The following is an 18422-nucleotide window of genomic DNA, read 5'->3' as shown; positions in this document are numbered from 1 at the left end:
TGGGAGTTGAGGTCCACCAGTCATAAAAGCCAAGTTTGAAGACCCCTGTCTTAAATCTAACAAACAAAATGGAGGCTGGCTGAGGAATTCTGGGAGTTGAAGTCCACCAGTCATAAAAGGGCCAAGTTTGAAGACCCCTGGTTTGTGAACCCAGCCTGCTCTCATACAGGGTTGTGAACTCTCCTAACCCTCTTGCCTGTGTCTCAGGGGAAGAAATTTTGGGGCGACCTGCTGACCGATGGGAAGATCGCCTGGCAACAGACCGGACAGATCTTTAACTCCCCCAGCGCCTGGGCCACCTACTGCAAGAAGCTGGTCAACCCTGCAAAGAAGTCGGGCTGCGGCTGGGCCTCGGTCAAGTACAAGGGGCAGAAACTTGACCAATACAAGGCGGTCTGGCTGAAGAAGCATCAACCCAACGCCCCCCCTGCAGAGGAGGTAAACCCTTCCGCTCTACTTCAAAACCTTCTTCCGTCATTGGTGCTTTTTTTTCAGGAGGCAATTGGACTTTCTGTTTTTTCCCTTTGAAGACGTTTCGCTTCTCATCCAGGAAGCTGCTTCAGCTCTGACTGGATGGTGGGGAAGGGAAGGATTTATACTCCTGGCAGACAGCCGGTCCTTTGCATTCTTTTAGAGCAGCGGTTCTCAACCTGTGGGTGGGGACCCCATTTGGGGTCGAATGACCATTTCACGGGGGTCGTCAAACAACGCAGTCCGCCATTTTTCCCCCCCTTTTCCTTAGCTGTGCTACTCCCTTTTATTCTATTGGCTTTTGAAAGCCAATAGAATAGACTCTCTTGAATATAGTCTAATTCTATTGGCTTTCAAAAGCCAATAGGAATTGTCCAGGCTGTCTCTGCCCTGCTGAGCCCACCAAAAGTCCCATTCTGCAAACGGTGCTGCAAGTTGTCTGCAGAGAAGGCGAGCTGTCTGGAAGTTTCCACCCCTCCCTGCTGAGCAACTACTAAAAATGGAAGTAAAAGAGGGCCAGGGGTGGGAGGTGGGAGGCCGGCGGGCACAGGGAGGGTTGCTGGCGCGCGTGGGGCCCGGTGGGTGCCTTACCTCCCTTGGGCTGGGCCAGGTGGTGGCCCAGCCGGTGGTCGGCCTGCGCCGTCTCTGCCGCTTACCAGCTACAACTTGGCTGGTGCAGGGGGCGGCACCACGCATGCGCGGCACTCCCGGGCAGGAAAAGTCCTCGACTTACGACCAGTTGGGTAATCCTCGACTTACGACCGGTTGGGTAGTCCTCGACCTACGACCGGTTGGGGGTCACAGCATTAAAAAGGTTGAGAACCACTGTTTTAGAGAGTCGTTGAGGCCACTTGGATCTTTACCTGTGTCCTCACGGTCAAATGGGCATGAAGCCTTCTTGGAGCTGCTGAGGATACCATCTATTTCCAGTCTATAACACAGTCCTTTCAGCAGCTCCAAGAAGGCTCCACACCCATTTGCACCACTCAGGTGACCCTGAGGACACAAATAAACCTCCAGGTGGCCTCAACGACTCTCTAAAAGGATGCAAATGACCAGCTGTCTGCCAGGAGTATAAATCCTTCCCTTCCCCACCATCCAGTCAGAGCTGAAGAAGCTTCTGGGAGGAGAAGCGAAACGTCTTCAAAGAAAAACAAAAAAGTCCAGTTGCCTCCTGAAAAAGAACCTTTGGGACAACCCTGACCTGGAATGACTGAGAAGCTCCATAGACTTCTTCTGGCATTGTTTTCTAAGTTTCTAGTCCACAGGAGGTCAATTCATGGCGCCCTTAGAAGTAGCAAACCCATTGACAGTTCTATTTATTCCATTTATTACCCTCAATGCACGGCCCCCGTTGAGCCCAAAATTTCCATGGCTAAGCAAGGCAATTGTTTAAGTGAGTTTTGCCTTGTTTTATGACCTTTCTTGCCATAGTTGAACCACAAGGGGGGAGCATTGGTTCACTTAACGACCGACACCCAAAAGGTTGTAAAATGGGGTCGGTCACATTTTTTTGATATCCGACTGTAAAAGTCCGGCTCCACTGTAGCCATATGTGGAGGATTACCTGTCCTTCCGCCCTGGCTGAGACATTGCAAGTCAGCCGAAACCACCACAGTGATGCCCCCTAGTGGGTCCTCATGGAACTGCAGGTATACGGTGGAGTGTTTAAATCCAGGGTCTTCAAACTTGGCCCTTTTATGACGTGGACTTCAACTCCCAGAATTCCTCAGCCAGCGTGCCTGGCTGAGGAATTCTGGGAGTTGAAGTCCACAAGCAGGGGGTCTTCAAACTTGGTCCTTTTATGACTGGTGGACTTCAACTCCCAGAATTCCTCAGCCCCAGCGTGCCTGGCTGAGGAATTCTGGGAGTTGAAGTCCACAAGCAGGAGGTCTTCAAACTTGGCCTTTTTATGACTGGTGGACTTCAACTCCCAGAATTCCTCAGCCCCAGCGTGCCTGGCTGAGGAATTCTGGGAGTTGAAGTCCACAAGCAGGGGGTCTTCAAACTTGGCCCTTTTATGACTGGTGGACTTCAACTCCCAGAATTCCTCAGCCAGCATGGGGGAACTACGGTCCCTTCATGACTGGTGGGCTTCAACTCCCAGAATTCCTCAGCCAGTGTGCCTGGCTGAGGAATTCTGGGAGTTGAAGTCCACAGGCAGGGGGTCTTCAAACTTGGCCCTTTTATGACCGGTGGACTTCAACTCCCAGAATTCCTCAGCCAGCATGGGGGAACTATGGTCCCTTCATGACTGGTGGACTTCAGCTCCCAGAATTCCTCAGCCAGCGTGCCTGGTTGAGGAATTCTGGGAGTTGAAGTCCACCAGTCATAAAAGGGCCAAGTTTGAAGACCCCTGGTTTAAATTGACGAGGTTCCCATTGAAGTCATCGAGTCCCACGGGAAGAAGCTGCTTTAGCTGCTTGGTGCTCTTTTCTTCTCCCCCACCAGAGTCTGATCAGCGAAGGGGAGGAAGAGGATCTGGGTGATGAGGAGGAAGATGAAGCCAAAGGGATGAAGGCGGCCTTGGCTGACTCCATGCTGGCCAAGAAAGTGGACGAGAAATCCAGGAAGCTGCTGGCGAAAAGTCTGTCAGACTCACACAACGCGGGTAAGAGGTCCACCAAGCTGGCGAAAAAGCCATCGGGGGCCATAGCGAGGCAGCACTGCTTGGGCTGGCTGAATTTCTCCCAGTACGCTGCCTTCCGTAGGTCAAAGAAGGCAAGATGGTGGCCACGCTGTGAGCAGAGCTTCCTGGGCACAACCCTGACGTTTTTATCTTATCCTGCAATGTCTGACGAGAAGGGAGGGGAGAGGAGGAGAGAAAAGAAGGATGGAAAAGGAGAAGGAAAGAAGAGAAGGAAGGAAAGCAGGAAGGGAGGGAGGAAAGGAAAGAAGAAAAAGAGGGAGGAATGGAGAGAAGAGGAGGAAGAATGAAAGGAAGGAAGGAAAGAGAAGAGAAAGGGAGGGAAGGAGAAGAAGGGGGAAGAAAAAAGGAAGAAAGAAAAAGGGAAGAGAGGGATGGAGGGAAGAAAAGAAGTGGAAAATAGGAAGAAGGAAGGAAGGAAGAAAAAAGGAGAAGGAGGGGGAAAAGAGAGGGAAGGAAGGGAAAGGAAGGAAGGAAACAGAAAGAAGAAAAAGGAGGGAGGGAGGATGTGAGGGAGGAAGGAAGGAAAAGAGAAAGGGAAGGAAGGAAGGAAGGAAGGAAGGAAGGAAGGAGAAAAGGGAAGGTGGGAAGCAAAAAGGCAGGAAGAAAAAGGAGAAAGGGAGGGTTGAGGGAGGAAGGGAGGAAGAGAAAAAGGATAGAAGGAAGAGAAAGAAAAAGAAAGGAAGGAAGAAAGAAAGAAAGAAAGAAAGAAAGAAAGAAAGAGGAAGGTAGGAAGGAAGGTGAAAAAGGGGGAAGGAAGGAAAAAAAAAGAAAAGAGAAAAAGAGAAAAGGAAGGAAGGAAGGAAGGAAAGAAGGAAGAAAAAGAAAAAAAGAAAGAAAGAAAGAAAAAGAGAGAAAGGAAGGGAAAGGAAGGAAGAAAGAAAAAAAGAGAAAGAGAGGAAGAAAGAAAGAAAAAGAAAAAAGAGAAAGAGAAAGGAAGGAAGGAAGAAAAAAGAAAGAAAAGAGAGAGAGAAAGGAAGGAAGGTTAAGGAAGGAAGGAAGAAAAAGAAAAAAGAAAGAAAGGAAGGAAGAAAGGGGAAGGAAGGAAGGGAAAGGAAAGGAAAGAAGGAAGAAAAAGAGAGAGAGAGAGAAAGGAAGGAAGGAAAGGAAAGGAAAGAAGGAAGGAAGAATGTATCTTATTGTGACAACTAGTAGCCAAGAATGGCCTTAGCCGAGGGTTCTTCCTCTGTTCAGCTCTCCCAATTCTTCATTACTTAGACATATTTTTCAACTGGAATTATGGGTTGAGCTCCCAGAATTCCCCACCCAGCAGGCTTTAAGACTGGTGGATTTCGTTGCTGGCTGGGGAATTCTGGGAGCTGAAGTCCACTCGTCTTCAAGCTGCTGAGCTTGAGAAACTTGACTTTCAGAGAGAGACTTTTTAATTTTCTTTTAATTCTGAAAGGAGAAAAAAAAAACACAGAAATGGACAAACATCGCCTCCAACTCGAAGACGGACCTCAGCACGAGAATTTTACTGCCTTTTTTTTTTCCAATCTGCTGGATTTTGTTTTTAATTTTGAAACCGTGACTGGTAGCATTATTATTATTATTATTATTATTCCTTTGTTTGTTTCCCCCAGAACACAGCAAAAGGCTGGAATGCCAGAATCGAATTCCTGTCCGCTATTGCAGTTTGGGAAGTCGGGATTCCGTCAGGTACATTGATCCAGTGAATGCTGTGTCCTGTTTAAGGGTTTCCCTCCCCCCCCCCCAAAAAAAATAAAAATAACAAGAACAGAAGATTCAGAGATCAGATTCCTGGGGAAATAGAGAATGACTAAGGCTATTTTAAAACTAGAACTAAGGAGAAACTTCCTGAGAGTTAGAACAATTAACCAGCGGAACAACCTGCCTCCAGAAGCGGTGAATGCTCCAACACTGGAAGTTTTAAAGAAGAGACTGGACAGCCATTTGTCCGAAATGGTATAGGTTTCCTGCCTGAGCAGGGGGTTGGACTAGATGACCTCCAAGGTCCCTTCCAACTTTATTATTAATATTAGTATTATTATTATCTATCTCATCTCTCTCTGTCTCTCTCTCTCTCTCTCAAATTTAAATGTTGAATTATATCTTTGCGGCAACATTGTGACAGTGGGAGATTTGTACTTTCAGACCTGCAAGATTGTGTTACCACAGCCTTACCGTAAAGTAGAATTAGCTCATCTAGTTATGTTCCCCCTCCAGTCTGCCTCATAAATCAAATCACGTGCCAGTGCGTACTGTATTCCGAAAGGACATGTCTAGTCCTCACAATCACAACATTAAGGATTTATTTTTTTTAATTCCCTTTAGGAACCCCCATACCTTGGTGGAGGTGACGTCTTTTGCAGCCCTCAACAAATTCCAGCCTTTCAACGTGGCCATCTCTAGCAACGTTCTCCTACTCGTGGTAGGTAATCCCTTCTTGCTTTGGGGGCACACCTCCAGGGCTGGCTGGGGAATTTATTTATTTATTTAGTTTATTTTATTAAAATTTATAGACCGCCCCACTCCCGCAGGACTCCGGGCGGCTAACAATAAAAAACACAACATAACTTAACAAAACAAACAATACAATAACATTCATCCAGGGGTCAGATTTTATAAACCCCAGGCCTGCCGGAAAAGCCAGGTCTTAAGCAGCTTGCGGAAAACCAACAGGGTGGGAGCGGTCCTAATCTCCGGGGGGGGGGAGCTGGTTCCAAGACGTGGGCGCCATCACAGAGAAGGCCCTTCTCCGCGGCCCCGCCAAATGGCACTGCTTGGCTGACGGGACCCGAAGGAGGCCCAGCCTGTGGGATCTAACTGGACGAAGGGAACTATGAGGTAGTAGGCGGTCTCGCAAATAGAATGAGCCGAAGTGGCGCAGCAGTTAGAGTGCAGTACTGCAGGCCACTTTAGCTGACTGTGTTCAGCAGGTCAGCGGTTCAAATCTCACCGGCTCTAGGTTGACTCAGCCTTCCATCCTTCCGGGGTAGGTAAAATGAGGACCCAGATTGTTGGGGGCAATGTAAATATATATATATATACATTGCTTACTGGTGTACACCGCTTAGAGAGTGCTTGCACTTAAAGCAGTATATAAGTCTCATAAATAAATAAATAAATAAATTCTGGGATTTCTGCATTCGGCAAGTTGAGAGGGCCCCAAGATGGGAAAGGCTGACTTAGTGAACATTTTATTGTGTTTGTTACAAGGGTTTGCATACCGCCGGGTGGAGTTCAGTCAATGGGAAAGAACATCAGAGCAATTGAATCTATCAATGCAAATACAAGTGGTCCTCAACTGACAACAGGTTGTTTAACGGCCGTTCAGTGTTGCCACAGCACTCGAAAAAGTGATTTATGATCATTTTTTACATTTACAACCGTTGCATCATCTAAACCAGATTCACTTAACGACCGTGTTACTGAATTAACAGCCGCAGCGATTCACTTAACAACTCGGCAAGAAAGGTCGTAAAATGGCCCCAAGCTCACAAAATAACTGTCTTTTCTCTCAGAACGGAAATTTTGGGCTCAATTGTGTCGTAAGTCAAGGACTGTCTGTATATGGGAATACTTAGACAACTGACAATTAGAGTTTACCCCTAACTCAAACAGGACAGGCTTAACCACCTGGCAGGAAGATAGATAGATAGATAGATAGATAGATAGATAGATAGATAGATAGATAGATAGATAGATAGATAGATAGGAAGAGAGAGAGAGAGAGAGAGAGAGAGAGGAAGGAAGATAGATAGATAGATAGATAGATAGATAGAGAGAGAGAGAGAGAGAGAGAGAGAGATAGGAAGAGAGAGAGAGAGAGAGGAAGGAAGATAGATAGATAGATAGATAGATAGATAGATAGATAGATAGATAGATAGATAGATAGATAGGAAGAGAGAGAGAGAGGAAGGAAGATAGATAGATAGATAGATAGATAGATAGATAGATAGATAGATAGATAGAGAGAGAGATAGAGAGATAGATAGATAGGAAGAGAGAGAGAGAGGAAGGAAGATAGATAGATAGATAGATAGAGAGAGAGAGAGAGAGAGATAGATAGATAGATAGATAGATAGATAGATAGATAGATAGGAAGAGAGAGAGAGAGAGGAAGGAAGATAGATAGATAGATAGATAGATAGATAGAGAGATAGAGAGATAGAGAGATAGATAGGAAGGAAGAGAGAGAGAGAGAGAGAGAGAGAGAGATAGGAAGGAAGAGAGAGAGAGAGATAGATAGACAGATAAACAGAAAGGAAGGAAGGAAGGAAGGGGAGAGAGAGAGAGAGAGAGGCAGGCAGGCAGGCAGATAGATGAGAGACAGAATAGATAAAATATGGATGGATGGATGGATGGATGGATGATAGATAAATAGATAGATAGACAGACAGACAATAGATAAAATATGGATGGATAGATGATAAATAGAGAGAGAGAGACAAGACAGACAATAGATAAAATATGGATAGATAGATGATAGATAGATAGATAGAGAGACAGACAGACAATAGATAAAATATGGATGGATGGATGGATAGATAGATAGACAGACAGACAGACAGACAGATAGATAACTTTTATTGTCATTTTTTACTCTGGGCACATTGGCACACATTAAATATGAAATTCTGTAACCTGCTCTCAGAAATGAACACATACATAACAGGAAGCTATTGATGCTCTCCTTTTCTTACCCTTCCTCCTCCTTTCCCCTTCTCCTTCTCCTCCTCTTACCCCTCTTCCTGTGCACAAACCCCTCTCTCTTCCAACACTGATGATATTAGCTAGTTGGGTCATGAAACGTCTGCAAGAAAAACCACCCAGCTCAGAGAGCATCAAAGACCGCATACTCCTACTCCTTCTTTCCACAAACCCCTCTCTCTTCGAACACTGGTGATGTTAGCTAGCTGGGTCAAGAAACGTCTGTAAGAAAAATCAGCCAGCTCAGAGAGCACCCAGGACCCCACAGTTCATCCCTGAGCTTCAAAATAGTCTCCCCTCTTGATTGTCATGCTCATCCGTTCCCTTTGGCATCTTCTCTTTAGGATTTCCACAGTCACTTATCAAGAAGTGAAGTGGTGGGCTACCTGGCAGGCCAATGGAACATCAACAGCCAACGTAAGTCCTGTTGGGTTATCCTGAGGTGAGCGAAAAGGTTGGATGTTTGGGGATTTGATGGGATAATTTTTTTTAAAAATTCCTTCATAATTCACACATCTGCTTGGGAACAAAAGATGATTAGGGGACTGGAGGCTAAAACGTATAAGGAACGGTTGCTGGAACTGGGTATGTCTAGTTTAATGAAGAGAAGGATGAGGGGGGACATGATAGCAGTCTTCCAGTATCTCAGGGGCTGCCCCAAAGAAGAGGGAGTCAAGCTATTCTCCAAAGCGCCGGAAGGCAGGACAAGAAGCAACGGATGGAAACTAATCAAGGAGAGAAGCAACCTAGAACTAAGGAGAAACTTCCTGACAGAACAATTAACCAATGGAACAACCTGCCTCCAGAAGCGGTGAATGCTCCAACACTGGAAGTTTTTAAGAAGAGACTGGACAGCCATTTGTCCGAAATGGTATAGGGTTTCCTGCCTGAGCAGGGGGTTGGACTAGATGACCTCCAAGGTCCCTTCCAACTTTACTACTACTACTACTATTATTACTACTACTACTACTATTATTATTTTTATTATTATTATTATAAAAGAAGCAACGGTTTTACCTCAGGTTTTTTTTTTTTTCACCCAAATCTTGGGAGGCAATTATAAAGCCTGGAGATCTTCAAACGGAAGATTGGTGAATCTTGTAAAAGTAATCCTTGACTTACAAAGATTCGTTTAGTGACCGTCCAAAATTACAATGGGACTGAAAAAAGTGACTTAATGACCATTTTTTCACACTTACAACTCTTGCAGCATCCCCACGGTCAGGTGATCAAAATTCAGAAGCTTGGCCACTGACTCCTATTTATGACGGTTTGCAACGTCCCGTGGTCTCGCGATTCCCTTTTGCGACCGTCTGACAAGCAAAGCCCCTGGGGAAGCCGGATTCACTTAACAACCGTGTTTCTCACTTAACAACTGCACTGCAGTGATTCACTTAACCACTCTGGCGAGAAAGGTCGTAAATTGGGGCAAAGCTCACTTAGCTCCCTTGTCCTGCTTAGCAACAGAAATTGTAGTCGTAAGTTGAGGACGCTGGAGGAACTTGTTGGTGTTATTAGTTGCGAAGTCGTGTCCGACCCATCGCGACCCCATGGACAACGTTCCTCCAGGCCTTCCTGTCCTCTACCATCTTCTGGAGTCCATTTAAGTTCACACCTACTGCTTCAGTGACTCCATCCAGCCACCTCGTTCCCTGTCGTCCCCTTCTTCTATTGCCCTCCATCTTTCCCAGCATCAGGCTCTTCTCCAGTGAGTCCTTCCTTCTCATTAGGTGGCCAAAGTACTTGAGTTTCAACTTCAGGATCTGTCGTTCTAAAGAGCAGTCGGGGTTGATCTCCTCTAGGACTGACCGGTTGACCGCCTTGCAGTCCAGGGGACTCGCAGGAGTCTTCTCCAGCACCAGAGTTCAAAGGCCTCAATTCTTTGGCACTCAGCCTTTCTTATGGTCCAGCTTTCACAGCCATACATTGCAACTGGGAAAACCATGGCCTTGACTATACGCACTTTTGTTGGCAAGGTGATATCTGCTTTTTAGTATGCTGTCTAGATTTGCCATAGTTTTCCTCACCAGGAGCAAGCGTCTTTTAATTTCTTGGCTGCAGTCCCCATCTGAGGTGATCTTGGAGCCCAGGAAGATAAAATCCGTCACTAGGAACTAGCACAGCGGTTCTCAACCTGTGGGTCGGGACCCCATTTGGGGTCAAACGACCATTTCACGGGGGTCGCCAAACAACGCAGTCTGCCATTTTTCCCCCTTTTCCTTAGCTGTGCTACTCCCTTTTATTCTATTGGCTTTTGAAAGCCCATAGAATAGACTCTCTTGAATAGAGTCTAATTCTATGGGCTTTCAAAAGCCAATCGGAATCGTCCAGGCTGTCTCTGCCCTGCTGAGCCCGCCAAAAGTCCCATTCTGCAAACGGTGCTGCAAGTTGTCTGCAGCGAAGGCGAGCTGTCTGGAAGCTTCTACCCGTCCCTGCTGAGCAACTACTAAAAATTTAAGTAAAAGAGGGCCAGGGGTGGGAGGTGGGAGGCCGGCGGGTGCAGGGAGGGTTGCTGGCACGCGTGGGGCCTGGCGGGTGCCTTACCTCCCTTGGGCTGGGCCAGCTGGTGGCCCAACCGGTGGTCACTCTGCGCCATCACTGCCCCTTGCCAGCTATGCCTCGCATGCATGGCGTTCCTGGGCAGGGAAAGTTCTTGACTTACGACTGGTTGGGTAGTCCTCGACTTACGATCAGTTGGGTAGTCCTCGACTTACGACCGATTGGGTAGTCCTCGACTTACGACTGGTTGGGATCGCGGCATTAAAAAGGTTGAGAACCACTGAACTAGCAGAAAGCAAATTCGTATATTCTGAATATTGCTTGACTTCCAAATTTAAAGATACATAAAGAAATACTACTAAAAGAGGGCAAGGAAGCACTACAAAAGCAAAATTCGAGTGGCTGTCAGCATTTCCTGCCTCCAGCAGGAATCTGGAGTGGAAAACCTTTGAAGTCTTTCCAACTCTTTGATTCTATTTGGCACCGAGATCATCCGGATTTCATTTTTGGCCTTGATAAGGAAAGGCTGAACTTTTCCAGAAGGCACAAAATGCAACTTTATTGGTGGCTGAAAGGCAGCTTTTGAAAAAAAAAAATGAATGAATGAACTGTTATTATGACTTTTGGCCAATGAGTGAATACATTAAAACCCACAGCCTCAGTATTATCCCGTAAATAAATACAAATAGCTTAACACAGTCAGTACGGTTTCAATTTTTCATATTTATAAGAAAAGGCTGGACTATTCTGCCAGTCGCAATATGCAAACTGCTTTTGTGGTTTAAAGAAAAGAATGAGTGAATGAGGTTTTGTTATGGCCTTTGGCTGATCCGTCAATAAAATGAACCTCACAATTGGTGCCTTGTCCTTGAAATAAATAAAATTACTGTACGTAACACAATCAGTGCAGTTACACTAGGAATGACTAGTCTCTTGTTTTAACAGCAATGTAAAAAACATTTTATTTAGAATGGGGTGGGATGGGATGGGATGGGATAGGATAGAATAGAATAGAATAGAATAGAATCTTTTTTCAGAATAGAATAGAATATAGAATAGAATAGAATAGAATATAGAATAGAATAGAATAACAGAGTTGGAAGGGACCTTGGAGGTCATCTAGTCCAACCCCCTGCTCAGGCAGGAAACCCTATACCATTTCGGACAAATGGTTGTCCAGTCTTTTCTTAAAAACTTCCAGTGTTGGAGCATTCACAGCTTCTGGAGGCAGGTTGTTCCACTGGTTAATTGTTCTCGCTTTTAGGAAGTTTCTCCTTAGTTCTAGGTTGCTTCTCTCTTTGGTTAGTTTCCATCCGTTGCTTCTGGTCCTGCCTTCAGGCGCTTTGGAAAATAGCTTGACTCCCTCTTCTTTGGGGCAGCCTCTGAGATATTGGAACACAGCTATCATGTCCCCCCTCATCCTTCTCATCCTTAAACTAGACCTACCCAATTCCATCAACCCTTCCTTATATGTTTTAGCCTCCAGTCCTCTGATCATCTTTGTTGCTCTTCTCTGCATGTATATTTGGACTCACCTCTGCAAGGCAGTAAATTATGATTTTCTAAATCATATAAAAAGGTCATGAAGCAGTAATGTCCTCCCTGGTATCCCAGCACAGAATATCATACTGTAGAGAACATGATAAGAATATGCAATGATAAGTTATACAGTGTTTCTTAACCTTGACAATTTTAAGATGGGTGGACTTTGACTCCCAGAATTCTCTTGTGGGCTTCAACACCCAGAATTCCCTTGTGGACTTCGACTCTCAGAATTCCTCAGCCAGCATGCTTTAAGATGGGTGGGCTTCAACACCCAAAATTTCCTTGTGGACTTCGATTCCCAGAATTCCCTTGTGGACTTTGACTCCCAGAATTCCCTTGTGGACTTCAACTCCCAGGATTCTGGGAGCTGAAGTCCAGAAGTCTTGAAGTTGCTACCTTTGGAGATTCCTGCTGTCTACATATCCTATTTTGACTCTGGTTGATGTATAATGTTGCAAATTAACAAAATGGGAGAAAATTCGTTGCTTAACCCTAACCTCGTGACTGTGTTGTGTTCCAGTGCTGACGGTGCTGCGGGCGTTCCCTTGCCGGTCACGACTCGGGGACGGAGAGCTGGCAGCCATTGTGGAAGAAGAGGTAATAATAATAAAGTTGGAAGGGACCTTGGAGGTCATCTAGTGCAACCCCCTGCTCAGGCAGGAAACTTTATACCATTTCAGGCAAACAATTGTCCAGTCTCTTCTTAAAAACTTCCAGTGTTGGAGCATTCACCACTTCTGGAGGCAGGTGGTTCCACTGGTTAATTGTTCTGTTAGGAAGTTTCTCCTTAGTTCCAGGTTGCTTCTCTCCTTGGTCAGTTTCCATCTGTGGCTTCTTGTCCTGCCTTCAGGCGCTTTGGAGAATAGCTTGACTCCCTCTTCTTTGGGGCAGCCCCTGTGATGAGGTGAGGCGATGGAGGGAAGTGACATGGGAATATCCTTGGATCCTTGGGAAAAAATTGTTTGGAAAGATCACTTCCCCTTTTTAAGCAATGCTGGGGCAGTTTCCAGTGACCACCATCATAATGTGTAATTTGAAACAGCATACAGGAAGTCCTCAACCTATGACCACAATTGCGATCCGAGAATTGAAGCGATGCGGCTGTTAAATGAGGCACCATGTGGTCACAGTTCGTGGTCTTCCCCAGTGACTTTGCTAGTGGGGAGTCAGCTGGGAGAGTCACAGGTGGTGTTCGCTTAACGCTGGGATGCTGCAGTCGTCGTAAGTGTGAGCTGGTTGCTAAGCACCCAGATGCCGATCGCCTGAGTAGGAGAATGCTGCAATAGTCATAAGTAAGAGGACCGGTTGTAAGTCGTAATTTTAGCACCGTCGTAATTTTGAATGGTTGTTAAACAAGTGGTCGTAAGTCAAGGACCACTTGAATTGCTTATAATATTTTATTAATTGGTCTATGCGGCTGCCAAGGGTCAGGGCAGAGAAATGGTCATTATTAGCCCTGATTTACATACTTACAAGAAATGAAAATGCTTTACATGGGTTTATAGGGTGAGTTTTTCCCCCAGCTGAGAATTCTGCGGGATGAAATCCCCTCATCTGGAGTTTGAGGACAGCTGAAGTTATAATGAGTCAATCCATTGTTCCACCATAGTTGCTGGATTCTTCCCCATCAGCTCTAGCTAGCATGGTTGGTCTGCGTGGATGATGGGCAGTGTAGTCTAACACCTTAACCCGTGATTTAAGATACATATGAGCAATAATAATAACAATAATAAAGTTGGAAGGTCATATAGAATAGAATAGAATAGAATAGAACAGAACAGAAGAGAATAGAATAGAATAACAAAATAATAATAGAATAGAATTACAGAATATAATTACAGGATAGAATAGAATAGAATTACAGAATATAATTACAGAATAGAATAGAATAGAATAGAATAGAATAGAATAGAATAGAATAGAATAGAATAGAATAAAAAATAATAATAGAATAGAAATATAGAATAGAATTACAGGATAGAATAGAATAGAATAGAATTACAGAATAGAATAGAATAGAATAGAATAGAATAGAATAGAATAGAATAGAATAACAGAGTTGGAAGGGACCTTGGAGGTCATCTAGTCCAACCCCCTACTCAGGCAGGAAACCCTGCACCATTTCAGACAAATGGCTGTCCAGTCTCTTCTTAAAACCTTCCAGTGTTGGAGCATTCAGAGCTTCTGGAGGCAGGTTGTTCCTATAGTCCTCTACAGACATTCGTTTAGTGACCGTTCAAAGTGGCAACGGCACCGAAAAAAGGGACTTAGGACCGTTTTTCACACTTACGACCGTTGGCACCGTCCCCCGCAGTCAGGTGATCAAAACTGGGAGACTTGGCAGCTGGCTCGTGTTTATGACGGTCGCAGCATACTGGGGCCCTGTGACCCCCTTTTGTGATCTTCTGTTAATAACATGTGAAAAAAATGTCATTAACTTAACAACGGCAGTAATTCATTTAACAACTGAAGAGGCCTGGTGGCGCAGTGGTTAGAATGCAGTATTGCAGGCCGACTCTGCCCACTGCCAGCAGTTCGATCCTGACCGGCTTGAGATTGACTCAGCCTTGCATCCTTCCGAGGTCGGTAAAATGTGGACTCAGATTCTTGGGGGGGGGGAAATAGCTGACTTTGTAAACCGCTTAGAGAGGGCCATAAAGCAGTGCTCCCCTATTTTTCCAGCTTGGCGGCCCAGAAGGCAATGGAGGAACAGGGAAAGGTGGGCGTGTGTGGCCTGCGTGTGCATGTGCAAATGGGTGTGTGCACAGCGGCAGCACAAACAGGCGTATGCATGCATAAGTGGGCCGCAAGCAACAACGGTAGCGCGCTGGGGTCTGCATGCATGCGCAAATGGGCTGCTTACTGGCGCTTGTGCAAGCGGGCTGCTGGTGCCCGTGTGCATGCGCTAACGGCTGTTGGCGCCCACGTGACACTGATGGCGGTGCTAGCGTAGCTGCGCTGCCGTGAGTGGGGGGAGTCGCCAGCTATTCCCACCACCCAGTGGCCAACACACCACGGCCCAGTACCGGGCTGTGGACCATAGGTTGGGGACCCCTGCTGTAAAGCACTGTGAAGCGGTATATAAGGCTCTCTGCTATTGCTATGGCTGATTGTGACAAGAAAAGGTATAAAAGAGGGAAAAGCTGACTTAAGGACCATCTTGTCTAACCACGGAAATTTGGGGCTGGACGTAAGTTGAGGACCGCCTGTATTTGGTGGTCGAGGATGTCTTTTTGATGATTTTTTTCACGTCAGACATTGCGTTTTCTTTTGTGGATTACAATAGGTTTCCGTTCTTTCAGTTCATGGAATTGTGGCTGGGTCCCGACAATAAGACTAATCTTGTTAATTTAAAAAAAAAAATGGCTTCAGGGCAGAAGCTTGATTAATTATTTTGGGGCTGAAACGGTCAACCAGTCTAAGCCATTCGGATTTTTTTCTTTTTTTAAATGGGTCAAGGTTTTGTACCATGCCAGAAAAACGGGTTGCTGTACTAACCGAGTTAAACGTATGATGCCGATGCGGCTAAAGTTTAGTTATAATTGAAATGGATAATGCCAGAAAGAGGAAAAATAGGCAGCTGGGAGGAGCTTTGGAAGCCAAAAGGCAAAATAGAGGAGAATAAAGGGCCATTTTAAAGCGAAGTGAAGCTACAAAACAAGGCAAATACTGTCTTATCTGTGCCCCCATAAGAAGGAGCGAATTTAAATAGATTTATTTAATTATATCCCGCTTTTATTATTTTGACAAATAACTCAAGGCGGGGAACATTGCCAACACATCTTCCTCTTCCTATTTCCCCCACTACAACAGCCTTGTGAGGTGGGAGAGGGGGAGGGGACCAAAATCATCCAGGTGGCTTTCATGTCTGAGGCGGGACTAGAACTCACCATCTCCTGGTGATTGGCCCAACGTCACCAGGCCGGCTTTCATGACTAAGGCGGGACTAGAACTCACTGTCTCCTGGTGATAGACCCAAAGTCACCCAGCTGGCTATCATGCCTAAGGCAGAACTAGAACTCACTGTCTCCTGGTGATTGGCCCAAAGTCACCCAGCTGGCTGTCATGTCTAAGGCGGAACTAGAACTCACCGTCTCCTGGTGATTGGCCCAAAGTCACCCAGCTGGCTGTCACGCCTAAGGCAGAACTAGAACTCACCGTCTCCTGGTGATTGGCCCAAAGTCACCAGGCCAGCTTTCATGACTAAGGCGGGACTAGAACTCACTGTCTCCTGGTGATTGGCCCAAAGTCACTCAGCTGGCTTTCACGACTAAGGCGGGACTAGAACTCACCGTCTCCTGGTGATTGGCCCAAAGTCACCCAGCTGGCTGTCACGCCTAAGGCGGAACTAGAACTCACCGTCTCCTGGTGATTGGTCCTTTCCAGATCTGCCAAAACCTCTTCCTGCGGGGGCTGTCGCTGGTGGGCTGGTATCACAGCCACCCGTTCAGCCACCCTCTGCCTTCCCTGCAAGACATCGACATGCAGATGGACTACCAGCTGAAGCTCCAGGGATCCAGCAACAGCTTCCAGCCGTGCCTGGCGCTCATTTGTGGTAGGTTGTAAAACTGGGTGTCTGCTCGTGCTTGCCTTGTTCCTTGTTCCTCTTGCAATTGGGGTTTCTGAAAATCCGCTGGCTTTGGGGAGCTCCGGAGGCGGAAAACAGGAGGATCCAGGGCCATTTGAGGCCGGGGGGGGGGGAGGCGCTTGCAAAGCAAAGGAAATAGTGCATTATTTGTCTCCCATAAGAAGAAGCTAAACTAATTTATTTATCTATTTGTATCTGGCCGCCTTTATTTTTTACCAATAGTTTAAGGCTGCGAACGTATTCAATGCGTCTTCCCACTCCTATATTCCCCACAACGACAACCCTGTGGGGGTGGGTTGGGCTGAGAGGGAGAGACTAGCCCGAATTCACCCAGCTGGTTTTCATGCCGAAGGTGGGACTAGAATTCACCGTCTCCTGGTGATTGGTCTAAAGTCAGCCAGACGGCTTTCATGCCTAGGGCGGGACTAGAACTCACCATCTCCTGGTGATTGGTCTAAAGTCACCCAGCTGGCTTTCATGCCTAAGGCAGGACTAGAACTCCCAGTCTCCTGGTGATTGGTCTGAAGTCTCTTAGCTGGTTTTCATTCCTAAGGCAGGACTAGAACTCCCAGTCTCCTGGTGATTGGTCTAAAGACACCCAGCCAGCTTTCATGCTTAAGGCAGGACTAGAACTCCCAGTCTCCTGGTGATTGGTCTAAAGTCACCCAGCCGGCTTTCATGCCTAAGGCGGGACTGGAACTCCCAGTCTCCTGGTGATTGGTCTAAAGTCACCCAGCCGGCTTTCATGCCAAAAGCGGGACTAAAACTCACAGGTAGTCCTCAACGTATGTCCACAATTGAGCCTAACATTTCCGTTGGTAATCTGGCTTCCCCGTTGACTTTGCGTGTCGGAAGGTCGCAAACCAGGATAATCTGACCTAGGAACACTGCGACCGTCGCAAATACGTATCAGTGACCAAGTGCCTAGATTTTTGACAATGGTTGTAAGTGGAGAACTACCTGTTGTTCTTTTGTCACCCACGGGAACAAGGAAGAGGGCCGGGTCTGCAGTTCCAAATGAGGCCTGGAACGTCTGACTGCTCATCCAAGCATTTTTTTTATTCCTGTCCCACCAGGTCCTTATTACCATGGCAACCAAGGCGTAGAATCCAAGATCTCCCCCTTCTGGGTGATGCCACCCCCGGAGGTAAGCACGTACATCCCGGCCACCGAGGATTGGCTGGGTTGCTTGAAGTGCTGGCAGCCTTGAAGGGTCTTAACTGGGAGGATCAACAAGATAATTCAGCCTTTTTCTGCTTTAAGAACTATGTGTGAATGTTTGACTGACTCAAGAAGAGCGGCAGAGAGCCTGGGAACCACAGGGGAAGTGTTCCAGGGTCTTGAAAAAGAAAAAGGAGGTCCATTTGTCCAGGATGCAATAAGATCTCCAGTCTAGGGCAGGGGTAGGCAACCTTGGCTCTTTTATGACTGGTGGACTTCAACTCCCAGAATTCCTCAGCCAGCCACACTGAGGAGAAAGGGAGAGGTTTCCAAGCTGAGCCAGGCTGGCTCAGAAATTCTGGGAGTTGAAGTCCACAAATCATGGACCAAAGTTTTCCCCATGCTGGCTCAGGAATTCTGGGAGTTGAAAGTCCATGAGTCATTGTGAAAAAGGGGGGCCAAGGTTGCCTAGCCCGATCTAGGTCTCTCGTCTGCCTTGTCTATCTATCATCTAGATCGGGGGTAGGACAACCCTTGGCTCTTTTATGACTGCTGGACTTCAACTCCCAGAATTCTGAGCCAGCCATGAGAGGGAAAGGGAGAGCTTTCCAAGCTGAGCCATGCTGGCTGAGGAATTCTGGGAGTTGAAGTCCACAAGTCATGAAGGGGCCATAGTTCCCCCATGCTGGCTGAGGAATTCTGGGAGTTGAAGTCCACGGGTCATAAAAGAGCCAAGGTTCCCCACCCCTGCTATAGACCAACTCTACATCCGGTGGAACTACTCGTTTGTACTTTTAGAGCAGGGGTCTTCAAACTTGGCCTTTTTATGACTCGTGG

At 46.5% G+C, this 18422-nt stretch overlaps 1 protein-coding gene across 8 annotated transcripts in view; it reads left to right on the top strand.

The window, feature by feature from the left end:
• The window catches only part of MPND (MPN domain containing), a 28770-nt gene that overhangs the window by 3948 nt on the left and 6400 nt on the right, over positions 1-18422 (top strand). For 5 of the 8 annotated variants that reach the window (XR_005555429.1, XR_005555432.1, XM_039332854.1 and 2 more), the window contains 8 exons: positions 208-438; positions 2923-3082; positions 4702-4777; positions 5414-5510; positions 8137-8209; positions 12357-12433; positions 16223-16391; positions 17501-17571. Coding sequence is in view for 4 of the 8 variants with exons in the window: in XM_039332854.1 (XP_039188788.1) it covers positions 208-438; positions 2923-3082; positions 4702-4777; positions 5414-5510; positions 8137-8209; positions 12357-12433; positions 16223-16391; positions 17501-17571 (954 nt within the window). In the remaining 4 variants the exon portion in view is untranslated. Of the gene's footprint in view, positions 1-207; positions 439-2922; positions 3083-4701; positions 4778-5413; positions 5511-8136; positions 8235-12356; positions 12434-16222; positions 16392-17500; positions 17572-18422 lie in introns of all 8 variants that reach the window. The other 3 variants (XR_005555430.1, XR_005555431.1, XM_039332856.1) reach the window with 1 other exon arrangement.

Source organism: Crotalus tigris, unplaced genomic scaffold (assembly GCF_016545835.1).
Source record: "Crotalus tigris isolate CLP2741 ecotype Arizona unplaced genomic scaffold, ASM1654583v1 scf7180000024465.619267, whole genome shotgun sequence".
Taxonomy (NCBI): domain Eukaryota; kingdom Metazoa; phylum Chordata; class Lepidosauria; order Squamata; family Viperidae; genus Crotalus; species Crotalus tigris.
The sequence above is the reverse complement of the archived record's forward strand: the minus strand, read 5'-3'. Positions and strand labels throughout refer to the sequence as shown.